The sequence below is a fragment of the Pelobates fuscus genome, chromosome 1 (assembly GCF_036172605.1).
Source record: "Pelobates fuscus isolate aPelFus1 chromosome 1, aPelFus1.pri, whole genome shotgun sequence".
Lineage (NCBI taxonomy): Eukaryota > Metazoa > Chordata > Amphibia > Anura > Pelobatidae > Pelobates > Pelobates fuscus.
In genome coordinates this window covers 194819623-194845857 of record NC_086317.1, presented here as the reverse complement: position 1 = coordinate 194845857, position 26235 = coordinate 194819623, and the positions used below count along the sequence as shown (strand labels likewise).

The following is a 26235-nucleotide window of genomic DNA, read 5'->3' as shown; positions in this document are numbered from 1 at the left end:
TTTCCCACGTTAAGCTTACGTGGACGTGCCGGTCTCGTGACTGGAAGCCGGGTAGCGAGTAGGGAAGTCGGGTAGAAGCCGGTGGCCGGGCACAGAAGATGGAGGCAGGAGCTGCTGGCACCGGACTGCTTGCTGGAGACTGACTTTGGCGGGAACAATGGACCGGAAGTGCTGGTTGCTATGGAGAAGACAAACAGCTTGCACGACAAAGGTAAGTAGGGGGTAGGGTTTATATAGGATCATAACTCCTCCCACAAATTCAGGGCAAATGGCCTTCCAACATATATATGTGTGTATATATATATATATATATATATATATATATATATATATATATGTGTGTGTGTGTGTGTGTGTGTGTGTATATATATATATATATTGTGACAAAAGTACTCCTTTCCCTTGGTACCTTGTCCTGGGATTGGGGTGTTACACAGTCTTTTCAGGCTTTAGAGACACTTCACACGCTGGATGAGATAAAAGGACTTGCTCTCTTTATTGTGGTTCCAAAATAAATGCACAGTAAGGTATAAAAGTTTGCAACAAAATATATAAAACACAATCCTTGCTCTTCTGAGCACTAACTAAACAAAATAATTAGCTAACTAGGTTGGATGGCTTGTACATTTCCCAACATAAACATAAACAACAACCTTACTGTTTCAGGGTTTTTCAGCTCTCTGTTTCCACTCACAGAAATCAAACACAATCTCCCTCCTCCCTTGGCAGGGGAGTACTTAATAGCACCTGTAATTAACAATCCTTTTCAGGTGAGTTAAATTAGGATTGAAACTCTGGAACTGGACTTCTCACCTGTCGGTTACAAGCAACTTCCAAAATGTGGAGTGAAGCACTGGCCCACCCTACTCTCCAAGTGCTCCGCCCCAGGGCCCAAATATACACATATTTAAAGTGCAATATTCATTTTAACATAACACATTTCCCTGGTGCTAAAGTAGGAACTTTGCAAAATCTGGGGAGGTATATAGATTCCCTCCAGCACAATTCCTTGCTTTCGGTCACAATATATATATATATATATGTATATATATATATATAAATATATATATATATACACACACATACACATATATAAATTGAATACATAACAGGTAATATATATATTCAACCATGACAGGTGCATTCTGTGCTGAGGTATACTGCCATAGATCTCTTAAAAGATTTTAGATTGAATGAAGATTTGACTGAGGTTATTCCGTAATTGCGGTGCTCTGTAGGAAAATGAGGATTGAGTCACTTTATTTTTGTATTGCGGTATGCTAAATGTCGTGCTAGTACGGGATCGGAGGTTATAGGGAGGTTATAGGGAAAGCATTCTACTCAGGTAGGGTGGGAGTTTTACCAGAAATTTTCTTATGCACAAGGCTGGAAAGATCAAGAGTGCGTCGGGATGAGAGCGTTAGCCAGTTTAGCTCTTTTAACATGTCACAGTGGTGGGTAAAGTAATTACATTCTAGTACAAAGCGGCAGAACAAATGATATAACTTATTACGTTTATTAAGGTGGGATTGCGGTGCGGGTGCAAAAACACTACATCCCCATAATCAATTTGTTGCACAATCTGTTTACTTATTGTAGGGCTTAGGTAGGATTTGTTTCTGTATAGGGCACCTAGTTTGGGGTAAAGATTTGAAGATTTTTTTCAGTGTGAAGGCCAAAGGATAGATTGGGGTCTAGCAACATACCTAGATATTTAAAAGAGCAGACTGCTGTCAGTGTGCTATTTGAATTTGTTCTAATACACAGTTGTTGATTTTGTAGTTTACGTAATTTAGGTACAGTTCCAAAGATCATTGTAACAGTTTTGTCAGTGTTTAGGAAGAGTTGTTATCCACTATCAACTTTTCTACCTCTGTGAATTGGTTTTGGAGCACAGCCTCAAGCTGCAGTAGATGTAGTTTACTTGCATAGATTACAGTGTCATCTGCATACATGTGTACAGTTGAGGATTTGCAGACGTTAGGCAACATTCCTGGGATTTGATCGGGTCCACACTGGTTTTTCATTTTTAAATTATTAAGAGGTTTATTAACGACACTAACAGGCGCAGGTCTAAAACTGAATTTCTTTATATGAGGATTTTGAAGATCTGGCAGGGCCTGATCTTTATTTGTTGTCTGAAAATGAGTGTCATTTGTTATCTTAGCAACCAGGGTGGTAACACATCCAACAAAATAATTCTTAAAGGCATTTGCTACATCTAGAGGGTGTTGCAGTGTTTGGTTGTCCATTTTGACAGTGGAGGGTTGGGTGTGAATTGTGAGGGTTTGTATGCAAATTATGATTTTACAAAAGTTTCTTGGGTTTGATAGGTTGTTGTTCAAATTGTTACTGAAATATTGGGCCTTTGCCATTTTTGTTTGTTTTGTGCATGCATTTCGCCATTGTCTGTAGGTACAGTGATCGTTCATTGTGCCAGTACGCTTGAACTTTGACCACAGTAAAACTCAAAACTGGTACATTTGAATGAGGTCAGCTGTAGCCCAGTGCAGGTGTGTCCCTTTTATTCACACTTTACGCAGAGGGGCATGCAAATTCCAAACACGCATCTGCTCGGACTGAAAAAATGAAATTGCAGAATCTAGATCTGGTATTAGACTTAATCTGTGCCGTTGTATGTTCTTGAGATCATTTAAAACGGATTCAAGATTACATTTTTTGAAAGACCTGGTGATTATAATCTTGGGAGAGGATTTAGTTGCCATTATTTTGCGTATGCAGTACACTAGACAGTGGTCACTGAAACTGTTAGGGAGAACGTCCGCCTCCTGAATTCAGTCTGGACAACTAGAGAGAATCCAATCTAGCGAGCTATGTTATTTTTAATATTAATGGTTTTGAGCTACAGTTTCACTAAGTAGTTGGGCTATGTCAGAAAGGGAGTACACCGGAGAGCTAGGTGGGCGGTAGATTCCAGCAACAATGATAGTTTTACTAAAAGGGATCTCAATTGTGCCAGAAAGGAAATCAAAGGCAGAAGGGGAGTTATGGTTTTTTAAAGGAGTACATTTTATGGACTTGTCAACATAAAAAAACAATGCCTCCTCCTCTCTTTGCTCTGTCATTTCTAAAACATGAATAACCCTGTATTGCAATGGTGGATACTGGTATTTTAGTTGTTAACTATGAATCTGTGAGCACAATGATTTTTGGATTGTAATGGGAACACCAAGCTTGTAGTGCATACAGTTTTAGGGAGCAAGCTACGGATGTTGCAGCGCACAAAAGAGAGGTCTTTTTTATTGAGGAGATTAGGACTAGAATTACCTGGGGGACCAGGGTTAGACTCCACATCATTTGCAAGGGCAAGTAACATAAGGAAAAGGAATTTGGACAAAATTTTTGTTTGGCCATATAGTGAATGGGATACTTTATTATTTTGTGAGGTGGGAGTAGGAGGGCTATTTTTTATAATTCTCCACCAGCACTCAGCAGATAAGTTACAGCAACAGAGCAGGCCATGGTGTTTGATAATTTGTTTTCCTGTTTGAGGTGTGTGCTTATGGTGGTAGTGATGTGAACAAAAGTGGAGTGAGAAAAGGGTTATTGAGAATAACAGTATGGTCCTAGTTGAATTCATGTTAGTGGTATGAGGTGTGTAGATGAAAATGGAACACAAATAGTGAAAAATAAAAATTAAAAAAGAAATAAAAGTATATAATATTGGTGTGTGATTATATAGCTATTTATAGGGGGACAGGGTATGTATTGTATAGGGTTAAGAGATTAAAAGGATGTGTTGATCAGTGTTTGCACCTGTCATTTCAGGAGAATGAAAGTAGTGTGGGAGACTATCTATAAATATCATCTTGGTCTGATGAGGTGGGTGTTTTAAGTAGTCTCAGACCTCGGGGGGTTATGCGTTCATCTATATACTTTTTTAGTGTAGCAGTTTCCCATTTTAATTTGATTTCAGTACTTAAGACTTTTTCCAATTTGGTACTTGTTTACTAAAACTGGTCTGTCTGATTGTCTCTGTGTCAAAAACATTATTGACATCAATAGTGTAATTATTTCTGAATTCGAATATGGACATTTTAGAAGAAAATTGTTAAAAAGCAGCTAGCTCTAGAGGGATTGGGAGAGAAATAGAAATGTGAAAAACACTGGAGAATCAGTGCTAATAAACCAGGATAAGAGGCAAGGCAGCAACCCTATAAAAGGGTTCCCTCTAAACTCTTGAAGGAAATCAAGGAGCAGCAATATAAAAATCAGAGTAGTGCTGCACCACAGGAATACAATATAAAAATAAAAAGTTAAGTGTATGACTCACAAAGTCCCAGATTAATGTATTTTTAACCACTTAGTGACCAGACCATTTTTCAATTTTCTTACCGTTAAAGGACCACTCTAGTGCCAGGAAAGCATACTCGTTTTCCTGGCACTATAGTTCCCTGAGGGTGCCCCCACCCTCAGGGACCCCCTCCCGCCCGGCTCTGGAAAGGGGAAAAGGGTTAAAACTTACCTTTTTCCAGCGCTGGGCGGGGAGCTCTCCTCCTCCTCTCCGCCTCCGATCCTCCCCGTCGGCTGAATGCGCACGCGCGGCAAGAGCTGCGCGCGCATTCAGCCGGTTGCATAGGAAAGCATTCATAATGCTTTCCTATGGACGCTTGCGTGCCCTCACTGTGATTTTCACAGTGAGAATCACGCAAGCGCCTCTAGCGGCTGTCAGTGAGACAGCCACTAGAGGAAAAAGGGGAAGGCTTAACTAATTGATAAACATAGCAGTTTCTCTGAAACTGCTATGTTTATAAACAATTAGTTAACCCTAGCTGGACCTGGCACCCAGACCACTTCATTAAGCTGAAGTGGTCTGGGTGCCTAGAGTGGTCCTTTAAGGTCCAGGGCTCATTTTACATTTCTGCTGTGTTTGTGTTTAGCTGTAATTTTCCTCTTACTTATTTACTATACCCACACATATTATATACTGTTTTTCTCACCATTAAATGGTCTTTCTAAAGATACCATTATTTTCATCATATAATATAATTTACTATAAAAAATTGATAAAATCTGATTACAAAAACACACACACACTTTTTTGAACTTTGACCCCCACTTTTGCTACAGTAATAACAACTGCAAAAAAAACAGCTGTGCTAAATAGTTTCTACATTTTGTCCTGAGTTTAGAAATGCCCAATGTTAACATGTTCTTATCTTTTTTTTGGAAAGTTATAGGGCTATAAGTACAAGTAGCACTTTGCTATTTCCAAACCATTTTTTTTTTCAAAATTAAAGCAAGTTATATTGTAACATTGATATCTGTCAGGAATCCTTGAATAACCCTACACATGTATATAATTTAAAAGAAGACAACCTAAGGTATTAAACTTGGGGTATTTTGACTCTTTTCATGCAACCATTTTACCACCAATCTATGCCAAATAAAAAAAAAAAAAAAAAAAATTGGTGATTTTTTTGAAACACATTTAAGAATACATGTATGGAGAACTTTAAGGGTTACTGCCAAAGAACACCCCAATATGTGTTCAGTAACATTTCCCGAGTACAGTGATACCACCCATGTATAGGTGTGTCAGGTTTTCTGGGGGCTAAAATACCTTATTTTAAGGGTGTGCATTCCAGTTTTCTAACTTGGAATTTTCTCAGCTGGTCATCATGCACCAATGTCCTATTTGGGACATTTTTTGAAGCCGGCCAATGTTATTTACCTCCATCAAACCATATATTTTTGAAAAGTAGACACCCTAGGGTATTTCAAATAGTGAGAATAGAGAAATGGAAATTGGGGAGGGGAGAGAATCCTGCAGAAGCGGGAAGAACAACCCCTTCACCAGTACTACCTCTTACTATCGAAAAACTTGCACGTAATATAATCAAACTTTATTAGTTATCCAAGAGAAGGGAGAAAGAAAAAACAAATCGGTGTGAGGAATGGTGAAAGACCAAATAGTGGATCTTAGATGTGAGAGAAAATAAAATAAAAGACTGCTAGACCAACTGCTCTATTGGAGATCCGATATTCAACATGGAAAAGCATCTCAATGTATGAAAATCAGGTAATGATGCAGTCCATAGAAATAAAGTCCCAAATGGATTCAATCAAATCACTAAATTGCCGGACTAGATAATGTTACAGTTCAGTGACCGTGTACTTTTGTAATCTAAGTAGTCACAGATAAATTAGATATGAATTACAGTATAAGGAGACTGGAAAATGTTGCAATTGAGTAAGACACTAGCAAAATATATTGCAACATAAAACCTCCCGGAACATTGCCAGGAGACAAACTTCAATTTAGGCAGCAAATCTCTAAAAGCCCATATAGAGGAATGGGGAACAGGACTAAATGTAAGGGAATTCCTGGCAAATCCTCATATTTCTAGAAAACACAGAAAGGAGATTAGGGTATACCAGGTATCAAATAATACATCAGACTGGTCCCCCAGTCCCCTTAAATCAGGAGCCAAACAAATAGTAATGAAGTCCCAAAATGTCCCACACCTCCCATCAAAAACCCAACTAACAATAGTCAGAAAGACTGTCAAAATGGTAGCTCAGAGGGTTGATGTCCTAAACCCAGCTACTAGGGTGGAACAACCCCAAAGATACCACTATAGAGGCTAGGGAGTAGTCCACTCAAATATGTAGCAGAGGTAAAATAAATCGAAAGGACAGGAGGTTGGAGATAATTGAAAATAAAGTCAGAAAGATAATAGAGGAGAGCCAGATAGCTGTAACTAGATGCCTATAGCTCAGTGCCCATGACTCTATGCGATAGTAGGGGAGAACTCAACCGGCAGGAGGTACCCCTAACTATCTATCAATGGGTTAAAGTCTAGCAATCTACAGAGGTGCCAATAAAAAACAAACGCAGCAGCAGGGGGCGTGTCCTAACTGCACATGTGAGCGGACGTGCAAAACCGGAGCTCTCCCGACCCGCGGCATCGAAGTGTCTTTAACAGCAAGATAAACCCCCCAAACGAGCAGAAAACTTACATACTGACAGGTAAAACACTCCTGTACTACATGGCCACGAAAAAACTAAAACAAAAAACGCTAAACTCTCATTTAGAGAGGCACCAAAACGCGGAGCAAAAAATCCAAGATAGCGCTGACGGACAGCACTCACCTGCCTATAGCTCTGAGGCAGGAGACAGCCATCAAGAGCAAAACAGTCCAGCAACAACCTCATCTATCTGGCTAATCATGCAGGAGCTACAAGCCTCATTTAAAGCTGATTTCATGCAAATGACTGCAGACATCAAGGCAGACATCCACAGCATGGGGGAGCACACTACCCGCCTGGAAGACAGGACGGAGGAATTAGTGGAGGCACACAACTCCATGGCAGAGGCCTACACAGCCTTAGAAAACAAAATAAAATCATTGGAAGAAAAGGTGGCTGATCAAGAAGACAGGAGTAGAAGAAACAACATCCGCATAAGGGGCATATCAGTGTCTATAACACAACAAGACCTCCCCTCCCTGTCTGAATTCAACCTAATACTAGACAGAACCCACAGACTTCCCAAGCCTAAACATCTCCCACCTGACACCCCAAGAGACACCATTACTAGAGTGCACCACTTCACTGTCAAAGACAGGATTCTGCAAACAGCCAGAATCACAAGCAAATGGCCAGAAATATATAATATTATCAAGCTATTCACGGACCTCTCCTCAGAAACCATGCTTAAACGCCGTACATTTGCACCAATAACAGAAGCGCTGAGAAACGCAAATATCCCCTACAAATGGGCTTTCCCGCAAAACTACTAATCAAAAGAAATGGTGTAGACAAGCCCATCATGAACCCAGAAGGCGGCAAAAGAATGTTACAGGAAGTGGCCCAGGCACCGAAAACGCTCCCCAAGGAATGGTCGCAAGTGCCCCGAGCATCCCAGGCAACAACAGATCCAGAAATGTCACCGACCTGAGCGACACACATCATCAGCAAAGCCACATCATCCATATTCGAATGGACTTAACATTCAGGTTTACACCACTTTCGGTTTATGTTTATAACTGTTACTTGTCTTAGGACCCCTTGAAAGGGTTGACAGAAGGCCACAGGCCTCAGCCGCGACGGGTGGGTATCGCCCATACGCACTACGCTCAGACTTAGTCTATCGCAGATCTCATAATAATCGGGATCTCAATACTACAACCCTGAGTAATACACCCCCAAGGCTCCAGTAGCCCCACTTCTCCGTTGCTTAAGGCAACCAAATGTCACTGAGAAGTGACTTACAGAACATTGTATATAGTTTTCCCCCGTTTTTTCCCCCTTTTACTCCATCCCCTTACAGTGTGTGTCACACAACCATAATATACATAATATACCTAGTATACTAGGTTACCGAGTGCCCAGAGCACCCGGGACCGCAAAGCCCTCTGGGACTGACCAACCCAAATACAATATTATAGCTATCAATATGTCTAAGAAATACAAACCTTTAACACAGCGCACTATGCAATGGCCCAATGGTGATTAAAATGATGTCACTCAATGGCGACATTGCCATACAAGAAGCAAAGAAATGTGGGGCACAAGTGGCATTTTTTCAGGAGATGCATTTCAAATGGAACTCCAGACCCAAATTTACCTCGAAAAAAAAAGAGGGGTCTCCATTTTGATAAGCAAAGATGTTGCATTCTCATTAGTTCGAAATATTAGTGCTAAAAAAGGTTGATATCTAATTTTGCAATGTATGTTGAACAATGTACAGTATACCTTGATTAATGTGTACAGCCCAAATGAAAATCAAAATTAATTTTTGCAAACGATTCTAACTTTAACAGATGTGTACAAACATGGGGGGGTAATCATTGGGGGCGACACTAACTTTTTATTAGACAGCAGACTAGATTCTTCCACCACTGCACAGATTGCGAGTTGCACACTCAAACACAAAACAACACTATCGACAAAAATATGCTCCACCCTGACCGCCACCCACATGGTAGACCCGTGGCGCGTTCTACACCCAACAGAAATAGACCATACATGCCACACAGCAGCTCACAACAACTATTCACAAATAGACAGATTCCTCATCCCCGTTACATCGATGCCCCAAATAGAAGAAGCCACGATTGGAGTAATGACGTGGTCCGACCACGCTCCCATCACACTTAGCATTAAAGAATCATTCAACAACAAAGGGTCAGGCTCATGGAGACTTAGCAAATCTCTTCTCACAGACCTGTCTATAGTCTTCCAGATAACGAAAGACTTACAAAACTATATTGCTGAAAACACAACCGCTGACTCCACAATTGAACAAATTTGGTTAGCACACAAAGCGGTTATAAGAGGCAGCTTTATGAAACATGCCAGTTATGCTAAAAAACAGAGAACAGTAGAGTACACCAAACTCTTAGAAGAAATCTGAACCCTAACACACTCTAACAAAAAAGAACCACAAACTGCCACTAGTGATGTCGCGAACATAAAATTTTCCATTCGCAAATGGCGAACGCGAACTTCCGCAAATGTTCGCGAACGGGCAAACCAGGTGGACCGCCATAGACTTCAATAGGCAGGCGAATTTTAAAACCCACAGGGACTCTTTATGGCCACAATAGTGATGGAAAAGTTGTTTCAAGGGGACTAACACCTGGACTGTGGCATGCCGGAGGGGGATCCATGGCAAAACTCCCATGGAAAATTACATAGTTGATGCAGAGTCTGGCTTTAATCCATAAAGGGCATAAATCACCTAACATTCCTAAATTGTTTGGAATAACGTGCTTTAAAACATCAGATATGATGTTGTATCGATCAGGTAGTGTAAGGGTTACGCCCGCTTCACAGTGACAGACCAAACTCCCCGTTTAACGCACCTCAAACAACCGCAAACAGTCCATTTGCACAACCGCCCACCCCTTTTGCACAAGGTTAGCTACCAAGCTAGCCATGTCCCGTTCTTTGTCTTCACTGATGTCATTGAAGGTCTCTTCCTCCAGCAGGCCACATACAACACCAAGGGTCCCCGAAAGGTGACAACAAGCCCCCTGTATTTTTTTTTTTTTTAAATGTACACTACTGTTACACCAGATATGAGTTGCACTGGTGTGACACTGTGCCCTGGCAGGCCCTGAAACGTACACTAGTGAAGGAAACTGACTGCTATTATATTACAGTCCAAAAAGTTTTTTTTTGTTAAATGCGAGCTATTGTGACACCAGATATGAGTGGTGGCACTGGGCAAGTGGGCACAGTATACGCTGCGAGCCTGACACACACGCTGGCAGACAACTAACTGCTATTCAATCTATTACAGTCAAAATTGTATTTTTTTTTTAAATGTACACTACTGTTACACCAGATATGAGTTGCACTGGTGTGGCACTGTGCCCTGGCAGATGGATGCTGTCCATGAGGGTCTGGGAGGGAGGGTCTGCTGCTGAATGGCTGAAATGTGTCTGCTGACTGTGAGGTACAGGCCAGGGTCAAAGTTTACTCAATGATGACGAATAGGGGCGGACCGAACAGCGCATGTGTTCGCCATCCCTGGCGAACGCGAACAAGCGATGTTCGCCAGGAACTATTCGCTGGCGAACAGTTCGGGACATCACTAATGTTAATGAAAAAACTTAAAAAAAAAAAAAATTTAGCTGAAATAGCCATTGTAGCTGGACAGATGTAATAATTCCTTTCTCCTGCACGGAATGACTATTAAATGCACTCTGACTCTGTAAACAACTTCCATTAGGGTAGTCAGGAGTTAGTACCTGTAAAGTGTCTGGGTGCACAAATTAGAGGATGCAAGTTCTGTAGGAGCATAAGAGTCTAATACATTTAGTATATTTGAGGATCCACAGTAATTGGTGGAATATTTATATCTTTATTTTACTTTCTAATACAGTCTTAGAGATCTGTTTACAGTATCACAAAGCAATAGGTGCATGCAGGAATGTTTTGGGAGACATGTTTTTTTTTTTTAATGTTTAGCAACTAAAGTGCATTTATTTTTTGTTTACAATCTGGATTTGATTACAGACTTTTTGCAATAAGCCTGGAACAAATTAATAAACTTCAGGGAGTAACTGCTCCTGGAGGATCAGGATTCAATGTCAAAGCGTTGAGAGCCTTCCGTGTACTGAGACCTCTTCGTCTCGTTTCAGGAGTTCCCAGTAAGTGGCAGAAGCAAACAATTCTTGTGAATTATGACTAATGTAATGATGTATGCATATTTTAATACACAATTACTGTTTATTTGCTATATTTAACCGAGTAAGGAAATAAAACCGTAAATGTGACAAGGGCAAAAGTTTGATTTCAGTTTTCACTTTTAACAGTCTTTCTGTTCTTGCTTTTTGGGGATTTTCCCTTACTGTTACTCACAGAATACTTATATTCCAAAATAATTTTAGGTTGTTTCTCAGTTCATGAGATCAATCTATTAATAATTTTAAAATGGAATCAAACAGTAAGTCAGGGGACTGTGAAGACCAATCCAAAATTTTTATTTTTATTTTCTTAAAGTAGGCCATGATTGATTATGAAGTGTGTTTTAGGTCATTTTTTTCTGGAATATAAAAACCCATATCAGTTTCATGTTCTTCACTTTATGGTACATTAGATTCCGTTATGTGTTAAGTATAATCAATTCTTCTCTCTACCCTTACTATATTTCCTGTGCCACTAGTAATCACAGTTAATTTCAATAAATAATAATTAATCACTAAAATGTGCATAAATATATAATGGTTATGTTTATTATTTGGTCACGGGTACCCAAATGTTCTCATTCAGCGGTATGCTGCATTAAGGTATGTAACTAAGGCTTTTAAAAAGACACCTTTTTAAAAAAAAAATATTTTAAATCCAGATATTGCTCATATTATTATGCATCATGTTTTTGCAGACATTCATGAAGAACGTGTTTTGACATTTTTTTTCTGAATTTCCCTGTGAGTTTGTATTACAGGAGATTATGTCAGAGGGAAATAAATGTCAAACAGTCCTAGATACATTACAGCAAATTTCTAGTAAAACAAATTATAACACTTTTTGTGTCATATGTGCAATGTTGCCTCCTTATTGAATAATAATGTTGTTTTACAGGTCTCCAAGTGGTTCTAAACTCAATCATTAAGGCAATGGTTCCCCTGCTCCACATTGCTCTCCTTGTCCTCTTTATGATTATTATATATGCCATTGTTGGTCTAGAACTTTTCTCTGGGAAGATGCATAAGACATGTTATTTCAAAGGAACAGGTTTGTACCAGTAATTTTTATGGAATGAATATGAAAAAAATAATAATTTCAAAAGTTATGGCTTAAGTATCCATTACATTATATGGGCAACAATAAATATTAGTTTCATTTATAGAATGTTGTAAGAGTACAATATGCAACTTAGAGCTAGTGATTGTAGGAGCAACACTCTTTAAACGGAAACTGTCATAATGTTTTATTAATACATATTCTCTATAGACTCTCTGTGTATTATACTGTTCAAAACATGAAAAAATGAAAAAAAATGAAAACATTTACAAAATGAAATAATACTGAAAAAAATAATAAGAAGAAAAAAAAGGAAAAATTATAGGTAGAATGTTTACTATATATATATAGTAAAGAGTCGGCTGTATCTCACCAATTGAGGATTTTCATCCTGGAATTCATGTTAATCAATAGTAGTACGGTGTCCAGTGGCTGTTGAGTCTATGGAGTGTGTAGCGGATTGGTACCGGTCTGTCCTACAACATGTATGGGAATAATTGTATTTGGTCATATTGCTAGTTTAATGTGTGTGAACATGCATAGAAATCATTGTATCCGGTTATATTGGTAGTTGAATGTGTGTAAAGTACTGTATTCCTCTGGTTGTTCGGTAGAATCATTCGAATGAAACAAGGGAATGAAACTACCGAACAGCCAGACCACCCTGTGTAAAGTGTGCCTTCAATTACCGTTTGCAACAATGTTGCAAACGGGTAATTACCTATTCATGCAGTGTGGTCTTTGTCCTCTGTGTGGCCGCCATTCGGGATACGAACACGTGGCGGCGGCCATCTTAAACTGCCGAACAGCGGTGTTTTGCCGTCGAGTGTCTGGAACTAAAATCGGACACTTGACTAGGCAAACACCGCTGAGACCTCCATACTTCCAGAAATTCGTATAGAAACTACCGAATGACCCGCCGTTCGGTAGAAAGAACCCCACAAACAAGGGAATTCATTCAAACCCTCTCCAGGCTCTATAACACAGGCAATTCGTCTGTTTTCATTCCCTTGTTTGTGACCGACCGCAGGGCCAAAATGCATGGAACTGTTTTCGGATACTTTACCCCTGCGGTCGGTCAATACTTTAAAGTCCCATAACTCCCGAACGCTTTATCCGAATGGGCTGATTTTAAAATATGTTGTTCCTCCAGACTAGGGCTATCTGGAGATATTGGATTTGTGGATGTACCCCAAGTATTTAGGGTACATCCAAAACTTGGGTAAAACTATGTACATGATAAGGGGATTATGATGCTAGAGGAGGGGAGGAGATGTGTGGGAGGTTACTGTTCACAGATTGGATAATGTCTTAAGTGATAGAACCTCCTCCCTTGCATGGGAGAGGGCTTTATAAGGAACTGTGGAATAAAGCTTGTCAGTACTACTCCTGAAACTGTGTGTCGTCCAGTTATTGGGATTGCGATGGGGATATTGCTGTATTACTCTACCTGCTAGAAACCTTGCCTGTGGACTTATCATCACCTTGTTCCTGAGCCTCACTGGGATCTCTAGTGGAGAATAGCTGTGAAAGATCGGCTCTCCGCTACATTGGTTGGCAGCGCTGGGATCCAGACTCACAGAGGAACAAGCGTAAATGGAGTACGGATGGAGATTGATTTTTCTGCGCTAAAACGCTCCACGCTAAAGGACCTCCTAGAGGCAAGGGGTATACAAGCCAGCAATAAGAAGAAAGCAGTACTTGTTACAGAACTCATGGCAGAGTACAGAATGGAGGGCGATTCAGTTCCAGCACAGAGGGAGCCGGGAGGAACACCACAAGGATCGGAATTCCAGAGGCAGGTTCAGTTCAGGCTATCCCTTTATGGGGAAAACCCCCCAGCAGAAATTATTACCAGGACAGTGTCCGAGGTACAAGAATTCATCCTAAGGACACAGGCGACAACAGTTCCAGAACAAAGCTCTGCAAGTAGTGTGCCACAGGAAGGTAAGCCTAAAATACCGTACCAGGCTTTTAAAACATATGTGGAGGCAGAGGAAGATATAGACGCTTTCCTGCAAGACTTTGAGAGACTGTGTGCACTGCATAAAATTAACACAGAGGACTGGGTACCTATTTTGGCCGGAAGGTTAACCGGGAGGGCAGCAGAGGCATATCGGACTGTACCTAATGACGAAATAAGGAATTACAGTAAAGTAAAAGAAATTATACTCGCCAGGTATGCTATAACACCCGAGGCATACCGGCGGAGATTCCGGGATTTAAAGAAAGCAGAGAAGGACTCGCACGCAGAGTGGGCATGCCGATTACAGAGGGCAGCACTCGGGTGGGTGCAAGCTAGCAAGGCACGTTCTATGGAGGATGTAATACAGATGTTGCTGATGGAGCAGTTCTATGAGGGAGTAACCAGTGAGGTCCAGGAATGGGTAAGGGACAGAAACCCTACTTCCCTCACCGAGGCTGCTAGAAAAGCGGATGACTACCTGGATGCACGCAGGCAACAAAAACCTGCAGCTCCAAAAGCAACCTTTAAAACATTCGGGGGAACCACCTACACCCCAGCTCCACCGAGACCACTACCACCACCACCACCACCCGCTGCACAGCCCCGGTTCCGACAACACACCGCTGGCCCCTGTCATCACTGCCAGAAGTGGGGACATTATAAAAGGGAATGCCCACAGCTGCGGGACCGTTCCACCTGGATTCGTCCAGGCCCACCTCCACCCCGGGCGGCCGCAGCCCACCACTACCAGGACCTAGTTGCCACCCCGTATGGTTCCGCAGTCCCCATTACCACTGTGGAACAATGGGAGGTACTGCACGAGGCAGATCCTGTCCAGGCCAATGTGGACAATCTACGGCACCATCGACAGACCGTATATCTGAATGGTACAGCAGTCCGGGGGTTACGAGATTCGGGAGCCACCATCACTTTGGTACAGAGCCACCTGATTTCAGATCAGGCAAAACTGAACAAAACTGTTGCCGTCCGGGTAGCTGGGGGAGCAGTGTACCGGCTACCTACAGCAAGGGTACATTTACATTGGGGAGCGGGGGCAGGGGAAGTGGAGGTGGGGTTGATGCCGCATTTACCGGCGGAGGTTTTATTGGGGAACGATCTGGGGAGGCTCACTTCTGCTTTTGAGCCCCAGTCGCCCACCACAGGGGAGGTCAACCCTGTAGTCACCCGACAACAGGCCCGCACCCAGGACCACAACACACTGCCGGAGGTCCAGGTAAGCAACCCTACCCCCCCTCTAGAATGTGTCCCCTGGGCTCCACCTAATGAATTTGTAGCTGAAGTTGCAACAGACCCCACGCTTCAGGTGTATAGGGACAAGGTTGTCACGGGTCCCCCCGGGGCGGAGGGAGAGAGATTTATCTGGGATAAACAACTTTTGTACAGGGAAACAAGCAAGCAGATTACGGGTTCAGACCCGATAGCGAGGAGACAATTAGTGGTACCGCAGCGGTACCGGGCTGAATTACTCCGGATAGCGCATGATATTCCGCTATCCGGACATCTAGGAGTTAGTCGCACCAGGTACAGACTAACCCAGAGTTTCTTCTGGCCAGGGATTAGCCAGGAAGTACGCAGATATTGCACGACTTGCGATACCTGCCAGAGAGTGGGAAAAAGGGGAGATCGCAGGAAGGCTAAACTTCACCCCTTACCCATAATAGAGGAACCTTTTAGCCGAATAGCGGTGGATCTGATAGGCCCCCTCAATAAAGCTAGCCCGTCAGGAAAAAGGTATATTTTAACGGTAGTAGATTATGCCACCAGGTATCCAGAGGCAGTGGCTCTGACCAACATCCACGCTGAAACGGTCGCGGATGCCCTCATGCGGATATTCTCCCGGATGGGATTACCCAGGGAGATTATCTCGGATCAGGGTACCCAGTTTACCGCAGAATTCACCCAACACCTCTGGAGGATCTGTGGCATTAAGCCTATTATCAGTGCCCCTTACCACCCCCAGACGAACGGGCTCTGCGAACGATTCAATGGTACCTTGAAGCAGATGCTCCGAACCTTCGCAGAGACCCACAAGGACTGGGAACGATTCCTGCCGCACCTCCTATTCGCATACCGGGAGGTGCCGCAGGAATCCACAGGGTTCTCCCCGTTTGAATTACTGTTTGGGAGGAGGGTCCGAGGCCCATTAGATCTTATTAGAGAGCATTGGGAGGGAGACCGGAGCACAGACGGCACCCCCATCATACCATATGTGTTGGCCTTTCGGGACCGCCTAAAAGCGTTGACCAAGACGGTAAGGGAAAACCTTCAGGAGGCCCAGACCCGCCAGCGCACATGGTATGATCGGGGAGCCAGGGACCGTAGCTTTCAGGTCGGGCAGAAAGTACTAATTTTAAAACCTGTCCGACATGATAAGTTACAGGCCGCCTGGCAGGGCCCATATAAGGTGGTGGAGCAAAGATGTGACACCACCTATATTATCGGCCCCTGCACAGGGACTGGGGGGCGACGCATGCTCCATGTGAACATGCTGAAGCCCTACCACGAGCGTACTGAGGAGGTAACCGCCATCTGTGCCCCTAACACGGAAGAGTTTGACAGCTTACCCCTCCCCGATCTGCTGGGGGATGGGCAGTTGTCCGGGGATTTAGGGGAGGTTGCGCTGGGAGATCGGCTGAGCCCACAGGAGCGGATCGAGGTACAGCAACTATTAGAAGAGAAACGCGACACGTTCTCTAATGTACCTGGATACACGCCTCTGGCAACTCACCGGGTCGAGACCCCAGGGCAACTACCCATGCGCCAGACTCCCTACCGCATCCCAGAAGCGGTACGGGCAAACATGCGTAAGGAGATCGACGAGATGCTCCAACTGGGGGTGATTGAACCCTCAGACAGTCCTTGGGCATCTCCTGTAGTCCTCGTACCAAAGCGAGACGGTACGACCCGCTTCTGCGTGGACTATAGGAGATTGAACGAGAAGACCGTATCCGACGCCTATCCGATGCCCCGGATAGACGAGTTACTGGACAGAATGGCCAGGGGCCAATACCTCACCACTATTGACTTGTGTAAAGGTTATTGGCAAATCCCCCTGGCCCCAGACGCCATCCCGAAGTCGGCCTTTGTCACCCCATTTGGCTTGTACCAGTTTAAGGTCATGCCATTTGGGATGAAAAACGCCCCAGCCACCTTCCAAAGGATGGTGGATCGACTCCTAGATGGATTCCAGGACTATACATGTGCCTACCTGGACGATATTGCTATTTTTAGCAATACGTGGCAGGAACATTTAGCTCACATAGGAGCTGTGCTAGATAGGATAAGGGAAGCAGGTTTGACCTTGAAGCCGGCCAAGTGTAGTATCGGAATGGCTGAGGTACAGTACCTGGGACATAGAGTAGGGTGCGGTAAACAGAAACCCGAACCCGCCAAAGTAGAGGCTGTAGCCCAGTGGCCCACCCCTAGGACTAAGACCCAGGTTTTAGCGTTTCTAGGGACAGCGGGGTATTACAGGAAGTTTGTTCCCAATTATAGCGCCCTGGCCAAACCCCTCACTGACCTGACCCGTAAGAACCTTCCCCGCCAAGTAAACTGGACCCCGGAGTGTGAGCAGGCATTCCAACAATTGAAAAATGCACTGATAAATGCCCCTGTCTTGGCAGCTCCCAATCCAACTAAACGTTTTCTTGTTCACACAGACGCTTCTATGTTTGGATTGGGGGCAGTACTGAGTCAAGTCGGGGCCGATGGCGGCGAACATCCAGTGGCTTACATCAGTCGCAAACTGTTACCTCGAGAAGTAAGCTACGCCGCCATCGAAAAGGAGTGCCTGGCTGTGGTGTGGGCCCTAAAGAAACTGCAGCCCTATTTATATGGACAGCCCTTCTCCTTGCTCACGGATCACAACCCGTTAGTCTGGCTGAACCGGGTAGCTGGGGACAACGCCAGGCTGCTGCGCTGGAGTTTGGCGCTACAGCCTTTTGACTTTAATATCCAGTACCGGCCGGGTAAGCAGAATGGAAATGCTGACGGGTTGTCAAGACAAACTGACTTAGAGAAATGATCCGTGAGCCCCCGGACATCCCCAAGCCGATCCGTGTTGGATCAGACTGTGTATGCCGGCTTGTGGGCAAGGGGGAGCAGTGTAGCGGATTGGTACCGGGCTGTCCTACAACATGTATGGGAATAATTGTATTTGGTCATATTGCTAGTTTAATGTGTGTGAACATGCATAGAAATCATTGTATCCGGTTATATTGGTAGTTGAATGTGTGTAAAGTACTGTATTCCTCTGGTTGTTCGGTAGAATCATTCGAATGAAACAAGGGAATGAAACTACCGAACAGCCAGACCACCCTGTGTAAAGTGTGCCTTCAATTACCGTTTGCAACAATGTTGCAAACGGGTAATTACCTATTCATGCAGTGTGGTCTTTGTCCTCTGGGTGGCCGCCATTCGGGATACGAACACGTGGCGGCGGCCATCTTAAACTGCCGAACAGCGGTGTTTTGCCGTCGAGTGTCTGGAACTAAAATCGGACACTTGACTAGGCAAACACCGCTGAGACCTCCATACTTCCAGAAATTCGTATAGAAACTACCGAATGACCCGCCGTTCGGTAGAAAGAACCCCACAAACAAGGGAATTCATTCAAACCCTCTCCAGGCTCTATAACACAGGCAATTCATCTGTTTTCATTCCCTTGTTTGTGACCGACCGCAGGGCCAAAATGCATGGAACTGTTTTCGGATACTTTACCCCTGCGGTCGGTCAATACTTTAAAGTCCCATAACTCCCGAACGCTTTATCCGAATGGGCTGATTTTAAAATATGTTGTTCCTCCAGACTAGGGCTATCTGGAGATATTGGATTTGTGGATGTACCCCAAGTATTTAGGGTACATCCAAAACTTGGGTAAAACTATGTACATGATAAGGGGATTATGATGCTAGAGGAGGGGAGGAGATGTGTGGGAGGTTACTGTTCACAGATTGGATAATGTCTTAAGTGATAGAACCTCCTCCCTTGCATGGGAGAGGGCTTTATAAGGAACTGTGGAATAAAGCTTGTCAGTACTACTCCTGAAACTGTGTGTCGTCCAGTTATTGGGATTGCGATGGGGATATTGCTGTATTACTCTACCTGCTAGAAACCTTGCCTGTGGACTTATCATCACCTTGTTCCTGAGCCTCACTGGGATCTCTAGTGGAGAATAGCTGTGAAAGATCGGCTCTCCGCTACAGAGTGTGATACCAATGTTCATAGGACTGGAAACCAGGATAAACCAATGTAAAATGCTGCAATAGCAAGTCTCCTCCTCGCTTGCGTCTTATGTCGTGTGTAACCGCTGGGCTGTGCGCTCGGGACAGACCTGTCCCTTCAATGGGTTGCGTTAAATGTATGAATTGATAAGGTGATCATCAGAACACAACAGTGATTTAATTTCATGAAATGGTGTATATAAATAGTGTATAATAAATTACTTCCTTTTTGCATATTGAACAGCGACTCTTCCCCTCTTTGTACGTATGGTCATACATCAGTGGGCAGTATTGAATTTATGGATTTTTGTATATAATGTTGAGGCTTCCATGGGGAATACCTCTAATACTAGCACCACCCAGTAATTGAGTGCCAACACTATCTATAAAAGTGGGTAGCTACCCAAGGACCAACATGCGTGGCCCCGACACGACAGTCGCCTGGTCCCATGGACTAATTTTTGTCAACGCTGCAGGGCCTCCGCAAACCCAGGGACTCTGATTTATTGTCTCCCTCTTCCCCTGGCTCTTCCCCTGGCTCTATGAGTGTGGCAGGCTCGATCCGGGACTCACCGACCCACGGAGCACTCTCTCAGATATCGTCAGACATAGCAGCAATGCAATGCAGACACGCAAAGATAATGGTGGCTGAACTCCGGTCGATTATCCCAGTGGAATGGGACTGCTTCGGATGCTGGCTCAACTCTCCCAGACGGGGTGGGTCTTTGGAGTGGGGAGGAGGGTCCCTGGGATTATTGAACTAGCTAAGGTAGCCACCGGAACATTGCCATGGGGGGCACCCTGAGCTGCCACACCTTTCTCAGGCACTCAACGAGCAATTGCCTGCGGGGAGGCGAGGGGTGCGGCGGCCGGATGGCTTGGAGGGCATGGGTTTTCAAATTGTATATAGTTCAATGCACTGATGTTATGCTAACAACGCCAACTGACTCCCCTGCAGCTAGGAAAGAATGTCTCAGGGTGCCCAAGATGGTACACGAACCCGTGAAAATACCCCAAGTTAAGCAGGGTCAGGGGGACCAGGCACCGCCCATAGGAACTCAGACCGGGTCCCTGAGGGAGCGAGGTTCCACGAAATCAGGTGGGCGAGCAGGGAGACCGAAACACGGGAGATGGGAGATAGGCACTGACAGGTGCCAGAAGCACACCCATGGCTCAGCACTCACGGTTCTCACAGTGAAATATCGGCCCTATGGCCTGCAGACACGACCAGGTCGGCACACACACTGGTAGCACCCCTCGGCAAGACCAGTTCCACATAACATCCAATGACCGCGGGTTGAGTGCCAAAAGGGGACTGAGATACAGACACATCCCTAACGTGACGGCGCCATCTCCATAGGTGGATTTCCTGATCCTCACTGTAACTTATCCTCACTGTAAATACTACCGGGGTTCACCAGGATGGGCACCCACCCACTCCCCCTGAACGATTCTTCCCGGTCAAGGGTCGACGTTGCTCAACACTCCCTCCCCCCCTCATACCAGAACACATGACAGACGCCTTCCCACCCCCCTTCTTCACCCATCCCCCTCTCCACTCTCCCCTTCCTTTTCCTCTTTGCTCTCCCTCCCCACCCTCTCCACTCTGCAAAAACCAGGATGGGCTATACTCTGGTCCAACAATGTTCAGAGCCTCAATGTCCCAGAGAAATGCTCCTATTTGCTTAGAAGGCTGTGGTCAGCAAGTGCGTCCATAGCGTTCCTGCAGGAGACACATATTAAAGGCCATGAGGCACCCAAGCTAGAAAATAACCGCTTTCCCCTAGGGTTTTATGCAAACCATCCAGAAGCTAAACGGGCTGGGGTAGCGATATGATTCGCCCACACTGTCCCATTCATCTGCACAGCAGGGTTTGCTGATGGTGGCAGGGGACCTAAACATGCCGCTGGACCCTCACTTGGACATGTCCTGGGGACTCAGTATGGTTCCTTCACACTGCCTTCATTCTGCCCTCAGATCATTGAGCCGGCTGGGGCTAGTAGATTGCTGGAGGGTGGCGCACCCGGAAGACCGGAATTACACTTTTTATTCGGCTGTCCACACACACTACAGTCGTATAGACTATATATTAATGGCACAAGAGTACCTGGCATTACTCCAAAACACGGACATGGTGATTATAGACAACTCAGACCATGCACCAGTAATGGCCCACACCAGTTCTCCCCTGTTCAAACCCAGAGAACGACACTGGAAGCTTAACGAAAGCTTACTAAACGACTTAGAGCTCACTAACACAGCTGCCCAAACCATTGCCCACTATTTCAAAACTAACAAATTACCGGATATGCCCCCACTGGCGCTCTGGGAAGCACACAAATGTGTCACCCTTAACTTATTTGCGCACCTTTAGAGACATACTGCTACCAAGACTCCTGACGTGCTTAAATTCAATACGCTCTGGCGGACAGTTCCCACCTGATACCCTAAGTGCAGTAGTCACAATCCTCCCTAAAGAAGGCAAGGACCCTACTAACTGTGCCAGCTACCACACGATTTCCTTATTGAATGCGGACTTGAAACTATTTGCCAAGGCCATGGCACTCAGATTCACCCAGACCTTACAGGACCTAATACACCCCGACCAAGTCGGTTTTATACCTGGGAGGGAAGCAAGAGACAACACCATCCGGGCCCTCAATGTCATTCACGCCGCCAAAACCGACAGGAGGGAGGTCGTGCTCCTTTCCACCGATGCCGAAAAGTTGTTCGCTTGGGTAGACTGGATTTTCCTGTCTGAGACTCTGAGACACATGGGGTTTGTCCCGCACCTACGAGTCCAGGTGGCCGCACTGTACACTGCACCAACAGCATGCATACGCATCAACAGCACACTATAAAAATCAATTACCATTCATAATGGCACCCACTAGGGATTTCCCCTGTCCCCCCTTCCATTTGCCCTCTCTCTTGAGCAAAAGATGTATGAGGGTGGGATGCAGTTTACATCCAAACAGCAGCTCTGGGAGGCTATTCTGATATCCTGCAAACAAATTCAAGCAGAAACTGTCCAAAAACTCACAAGTTCAATGGATGCAAGACTTGTGAAGCTGCTATCAAATAAGAGGTCCTATGTTAAAATGTAACATGATCTGTTAAAATATTTAAACTGTTAAAATGTTTTTATAAGTTTGATTGAAATAGCTTTTGATTTCAGTAAATATGCTGCAAACACAACAAATGTCAATTTTCAGTTCTTTACAACCTATAAAGTGTTTTGAAACTTACTGTGCGTAAACTTTTGAACAGTGCATTGTAAGTTTTTTATGTTTAAAAAAAAATAGTTATCATTAGGAGGAATGTTCAATAAAATTTGAATTGTACTCTTAATAGTTGATAATATGAGAATTATGCTGATTGTTATTTACATCAATTATTTAGGTAAATGAGAAAAATTTAATTTGCATAATAATTTGGAACAGGGTGTAGATATTTAAATTTGATGCCACAAACAGCTGTCTGTTAATCTGTCTAACTCTCTATAACTTGTACTATAACTTGGACTGTCACTATACTTAGGAGGAGATGTTATCCTAAAATGTAAAGAAAATATGTTTTGCCCATAGCAAGTTGTTGCTAAGCAGACAATTCCACATCTTACCTGCCTGAGGTTGTTTTATTAGATTCCATACAGTTTTTTGAAAATATTATTCTGTGAAATCAGAATACCTAGGTAATATGATAAAAGTCTGTTGATCTCTGATAGCCGAATAGCTTTTTTGGAATTAAGAAGGATTTTTTTTCCTGTTTGGGGCACAATATGAAATTGCCTTAAATATTTGGGGTAATCTATTGCATTATTTTGGAGCCACAACAGAAACAGATGTGTGCAAGATTGACCTTGCTGTATCTATTTATTTTTTATTTATTTTTAACTATACTGCTATGTTACTTTCTTATAATGGATACAACAAACTGTGAAAGTTACAATTTGTAGATTCTGTTGACCCTCTTCAGTCTGGCTTCCGCCCTCTCCACTCTACTGAGACCGCTCTTATCAAAGTGACTAATGACCTAATCTCCGCTAAATCCAAAGGTCACTACTCCATATTAATTCTCCTTGACCTCTCTGCTGCCTTTGACACAGTTGATCATTCTCTCCTCCTTCAAACTCTTCAATCACTCGGTCTCTGTGACTCTGTCCTCTCTTGGTTTTCCTCCTATCTCTCCCAACGCTCATTTAGTGTCTCCTTTTCCAAGGATACCTCCTCCCCTCGCCCTGTCTCGGTTGGAGTTCCCCAAGGCTCTGTCCTTGGTCCCCTTCTATTTTCTCTTTATACTGCCTCTCTTGGAAAACTTATTGCCTCTTTTGGATTCAACTACCACCTGTACGCTGATGACACTCAGATATACCTCTCCTCACCGGACCTCTCCCCGGCCGTCCTGCAACGTGTCACTGCTTGCCTCTCTTCCATCTCTGACTGGATGTTGTCACGCTTTCTCAAACTTAACCTCTCTAAAACTGAACTCCTTGTCTTTCCTCCTCCTAATACTGATCCTCCTCTCTCACTCTCCCTTCAAGTCAGTGATATCCACATAAGTCCATCCCTACAAGCGCGCTGTCTTGGCGTCATACTTGACTCTGGTCTCACCTTTGAGTCTCACATCCAGTTTGTTGCCAAGTCCTGTAGGTTCCAACTCAAAAACATAGCCCGCATCCGCCCCTTTCTTACGCAAGATGCTACCAAGGAGCTTGTCCATGCTCTAGTAATTTCCCGCATGGATTACTGTAACCCTCTCCTGATTGGTCTCCCCAAAAGCCGTACTGCCCCGCTACAGTCTGTAATGAATGCTGCAGCTAGACTGATTTTCCTATCCAGTCGGTCCTCTCACACCTCGCCCCTCTGCCAGTCCTTACATTGGCTCCCTGTATCCTATAGGAGTCAATTCAAAGTGCTAACCCATACATTTAAAGCACTGAACAATTCCAGCCCCTCTTATATCTCTTCACTGATCCAGAGGTATGCCCCTCCTCGTACCCTCCGCTCTGCCCGCGAACACCTCCTGACCGCTGCTCGCACCCGTAGGCCAACTCACGCTTGCAGGACTTCTCACAGGCGGCTCCTCTCCTATGGAATAACTTGCCTACTGCCATCAGACTCTCCCCTAGTCTTCAATCATTTAAGAAGGGCCTTAAATCCCATCTCTTCAGGAAAGCGTATGGCCTCCCAGAGTAATCTCTCCCTTACATACCTGTCTCTTGCTCTCCTATGGGATAGTGCTTTGCTCTCTCCTCCAGCTCTGCTTCACTCCTACTTGATATTTCCTATCCTAATGTTTCTAATACCCCACCTCCTATAGACTGTAAGCTCATTTGAGCAGGGTCCTCTTCAACCTATTATTCCTGTAAGTTTTCTTGTAATTGTCTTATTTATTGTTGCATCCCCCCCTCTCAAAATATTGTAAAGCGCTACGGAATCTGTTGGCGCCATATAAATGGCAATAATAATAATAATAATAATAATAAACAGAACTATACATAGGACACACGGTCACCCATTTAGACTGGAAGAAATTAGATTTAGACTAAGGCAAAGGAAAATGTTTGTTTTTTTACAGTACAATAAGCATGTGAAACTCTCTCCCTGAAAAGGTGGTTTCGTTAGTCTGTACAGATTTTTAAAGGGATACTAAAAGCACTAAAACAACTTTAGCTTAGTGAAGCAGTTTTAGTTAGATCATACCCCTGCAGTTCTCTGCCATTTAGAAGTTAAACCACTTTTGTTTCTGTTCAGCCCTAGCAACACTTTTTTTTTTTTTACTTTCAATTAGATGTTAACTTAGCTTTGAAAGTTTATATCTCCTGCTCTGTGAATTGAACTTTACACAAAGGAGGCTCTTCTGGGGTCTAGAAAGATATTAATATAGCAGGAGATATTCTAAATTAAACAGAACGTGCAGTAAAGGAAGTTTAAAAATTAGAGCTGTCTTTACAGTAAGTGTTTAAGAAGAATGTGCAAATTACATTCACTGAGGTGTGACTAGGGCTTCATCAACAAAGTGATTTAACTCCTAAATTACTGAGAATTAAGCAGTAAAACTGCAGGGGCATGACACACTTCATTAAAGGACCACTATAGGCACCCAGAGCACTTCAGCTTAATGAAGTGGTCTGGGTGCCAGGTCCATCAGAGAAACTGCTATGTTTACAAATGGGTTAATCCAGCCTCTAGTGGCTGTCTCATTGACAGCCGCAAGAGGCACTTCCGTGCTTCTCACTGTGATTTTCACAGTGAGAAGACGCCAGCATCCATAGGAAAGCATATGAGACTGGCTACATGCTCTTGCCACGTATGCGCATTCAGCCGATGACGGGAAAAGAGGAGGAGAGTCCCCAGCGACGAGGGAGCCCGGCGCTAGAAAAAAGGTAAGGGATTAACCCCTTCCTCACCCTAGAGCCCGGTGGGAGGGGGGCCCTGAGGGTGAGGGGGACCCAAGGACCCTATAGAGCCAGGAAAATGAGTATGTTTTCCTGGCACTATAGTGGTCCTTTAAGCTAAAGTTGTTTTGGTGCCTATAGTGTCCCTTCAAGCAGCAACTGGATGACTTGTAAACATATAATATTCAAGTATATCATTCTTAATATGTGGGGTAACAGATTCTTAATGTAAAGAAAGATCTGACTGCTATTCTGGGGTCAAGAAGTACCTTTTTTTCCCTAGTTTGCTACAAAATTGGAAAGTGCTTCAAACTTGTTTTTTTTGAGTGGATCAACAGCAAAAACAGACATGAGAGAGGTTGAACTTGGTGGGCGAACATTACATAGTTGCCTAGCTGAAAA

At 43.9% G+C, this 26235-nt stretch overlaps 1 protein-coding gene across 1 annotated transcript in view; it reads left to right on the top strand.

Moving 5' to 3' along the window:
- Positions 1 to 26235, top strand: part of CACNA1S (calcium voltage-gated channel subunit alpha1 S) — a 307567-nt gene that overhangs the window by 89052 nt on the left and 192280 nt on the right. Inside the window, exons 5-6 of the mRNA XM_063453212.1 lie at positions 10994 to 11127; positions 12062 to 12214. Of these exons, the coding sequence (XP_063309282.1) occupies positions 10994 to 11127; positions 12062 to 12214 (287 nt within the window). The remainder of the gene's footprint in view (positions 1 to 10993; positions 11128 to 12061; positions 12215 to 26235) is intronic.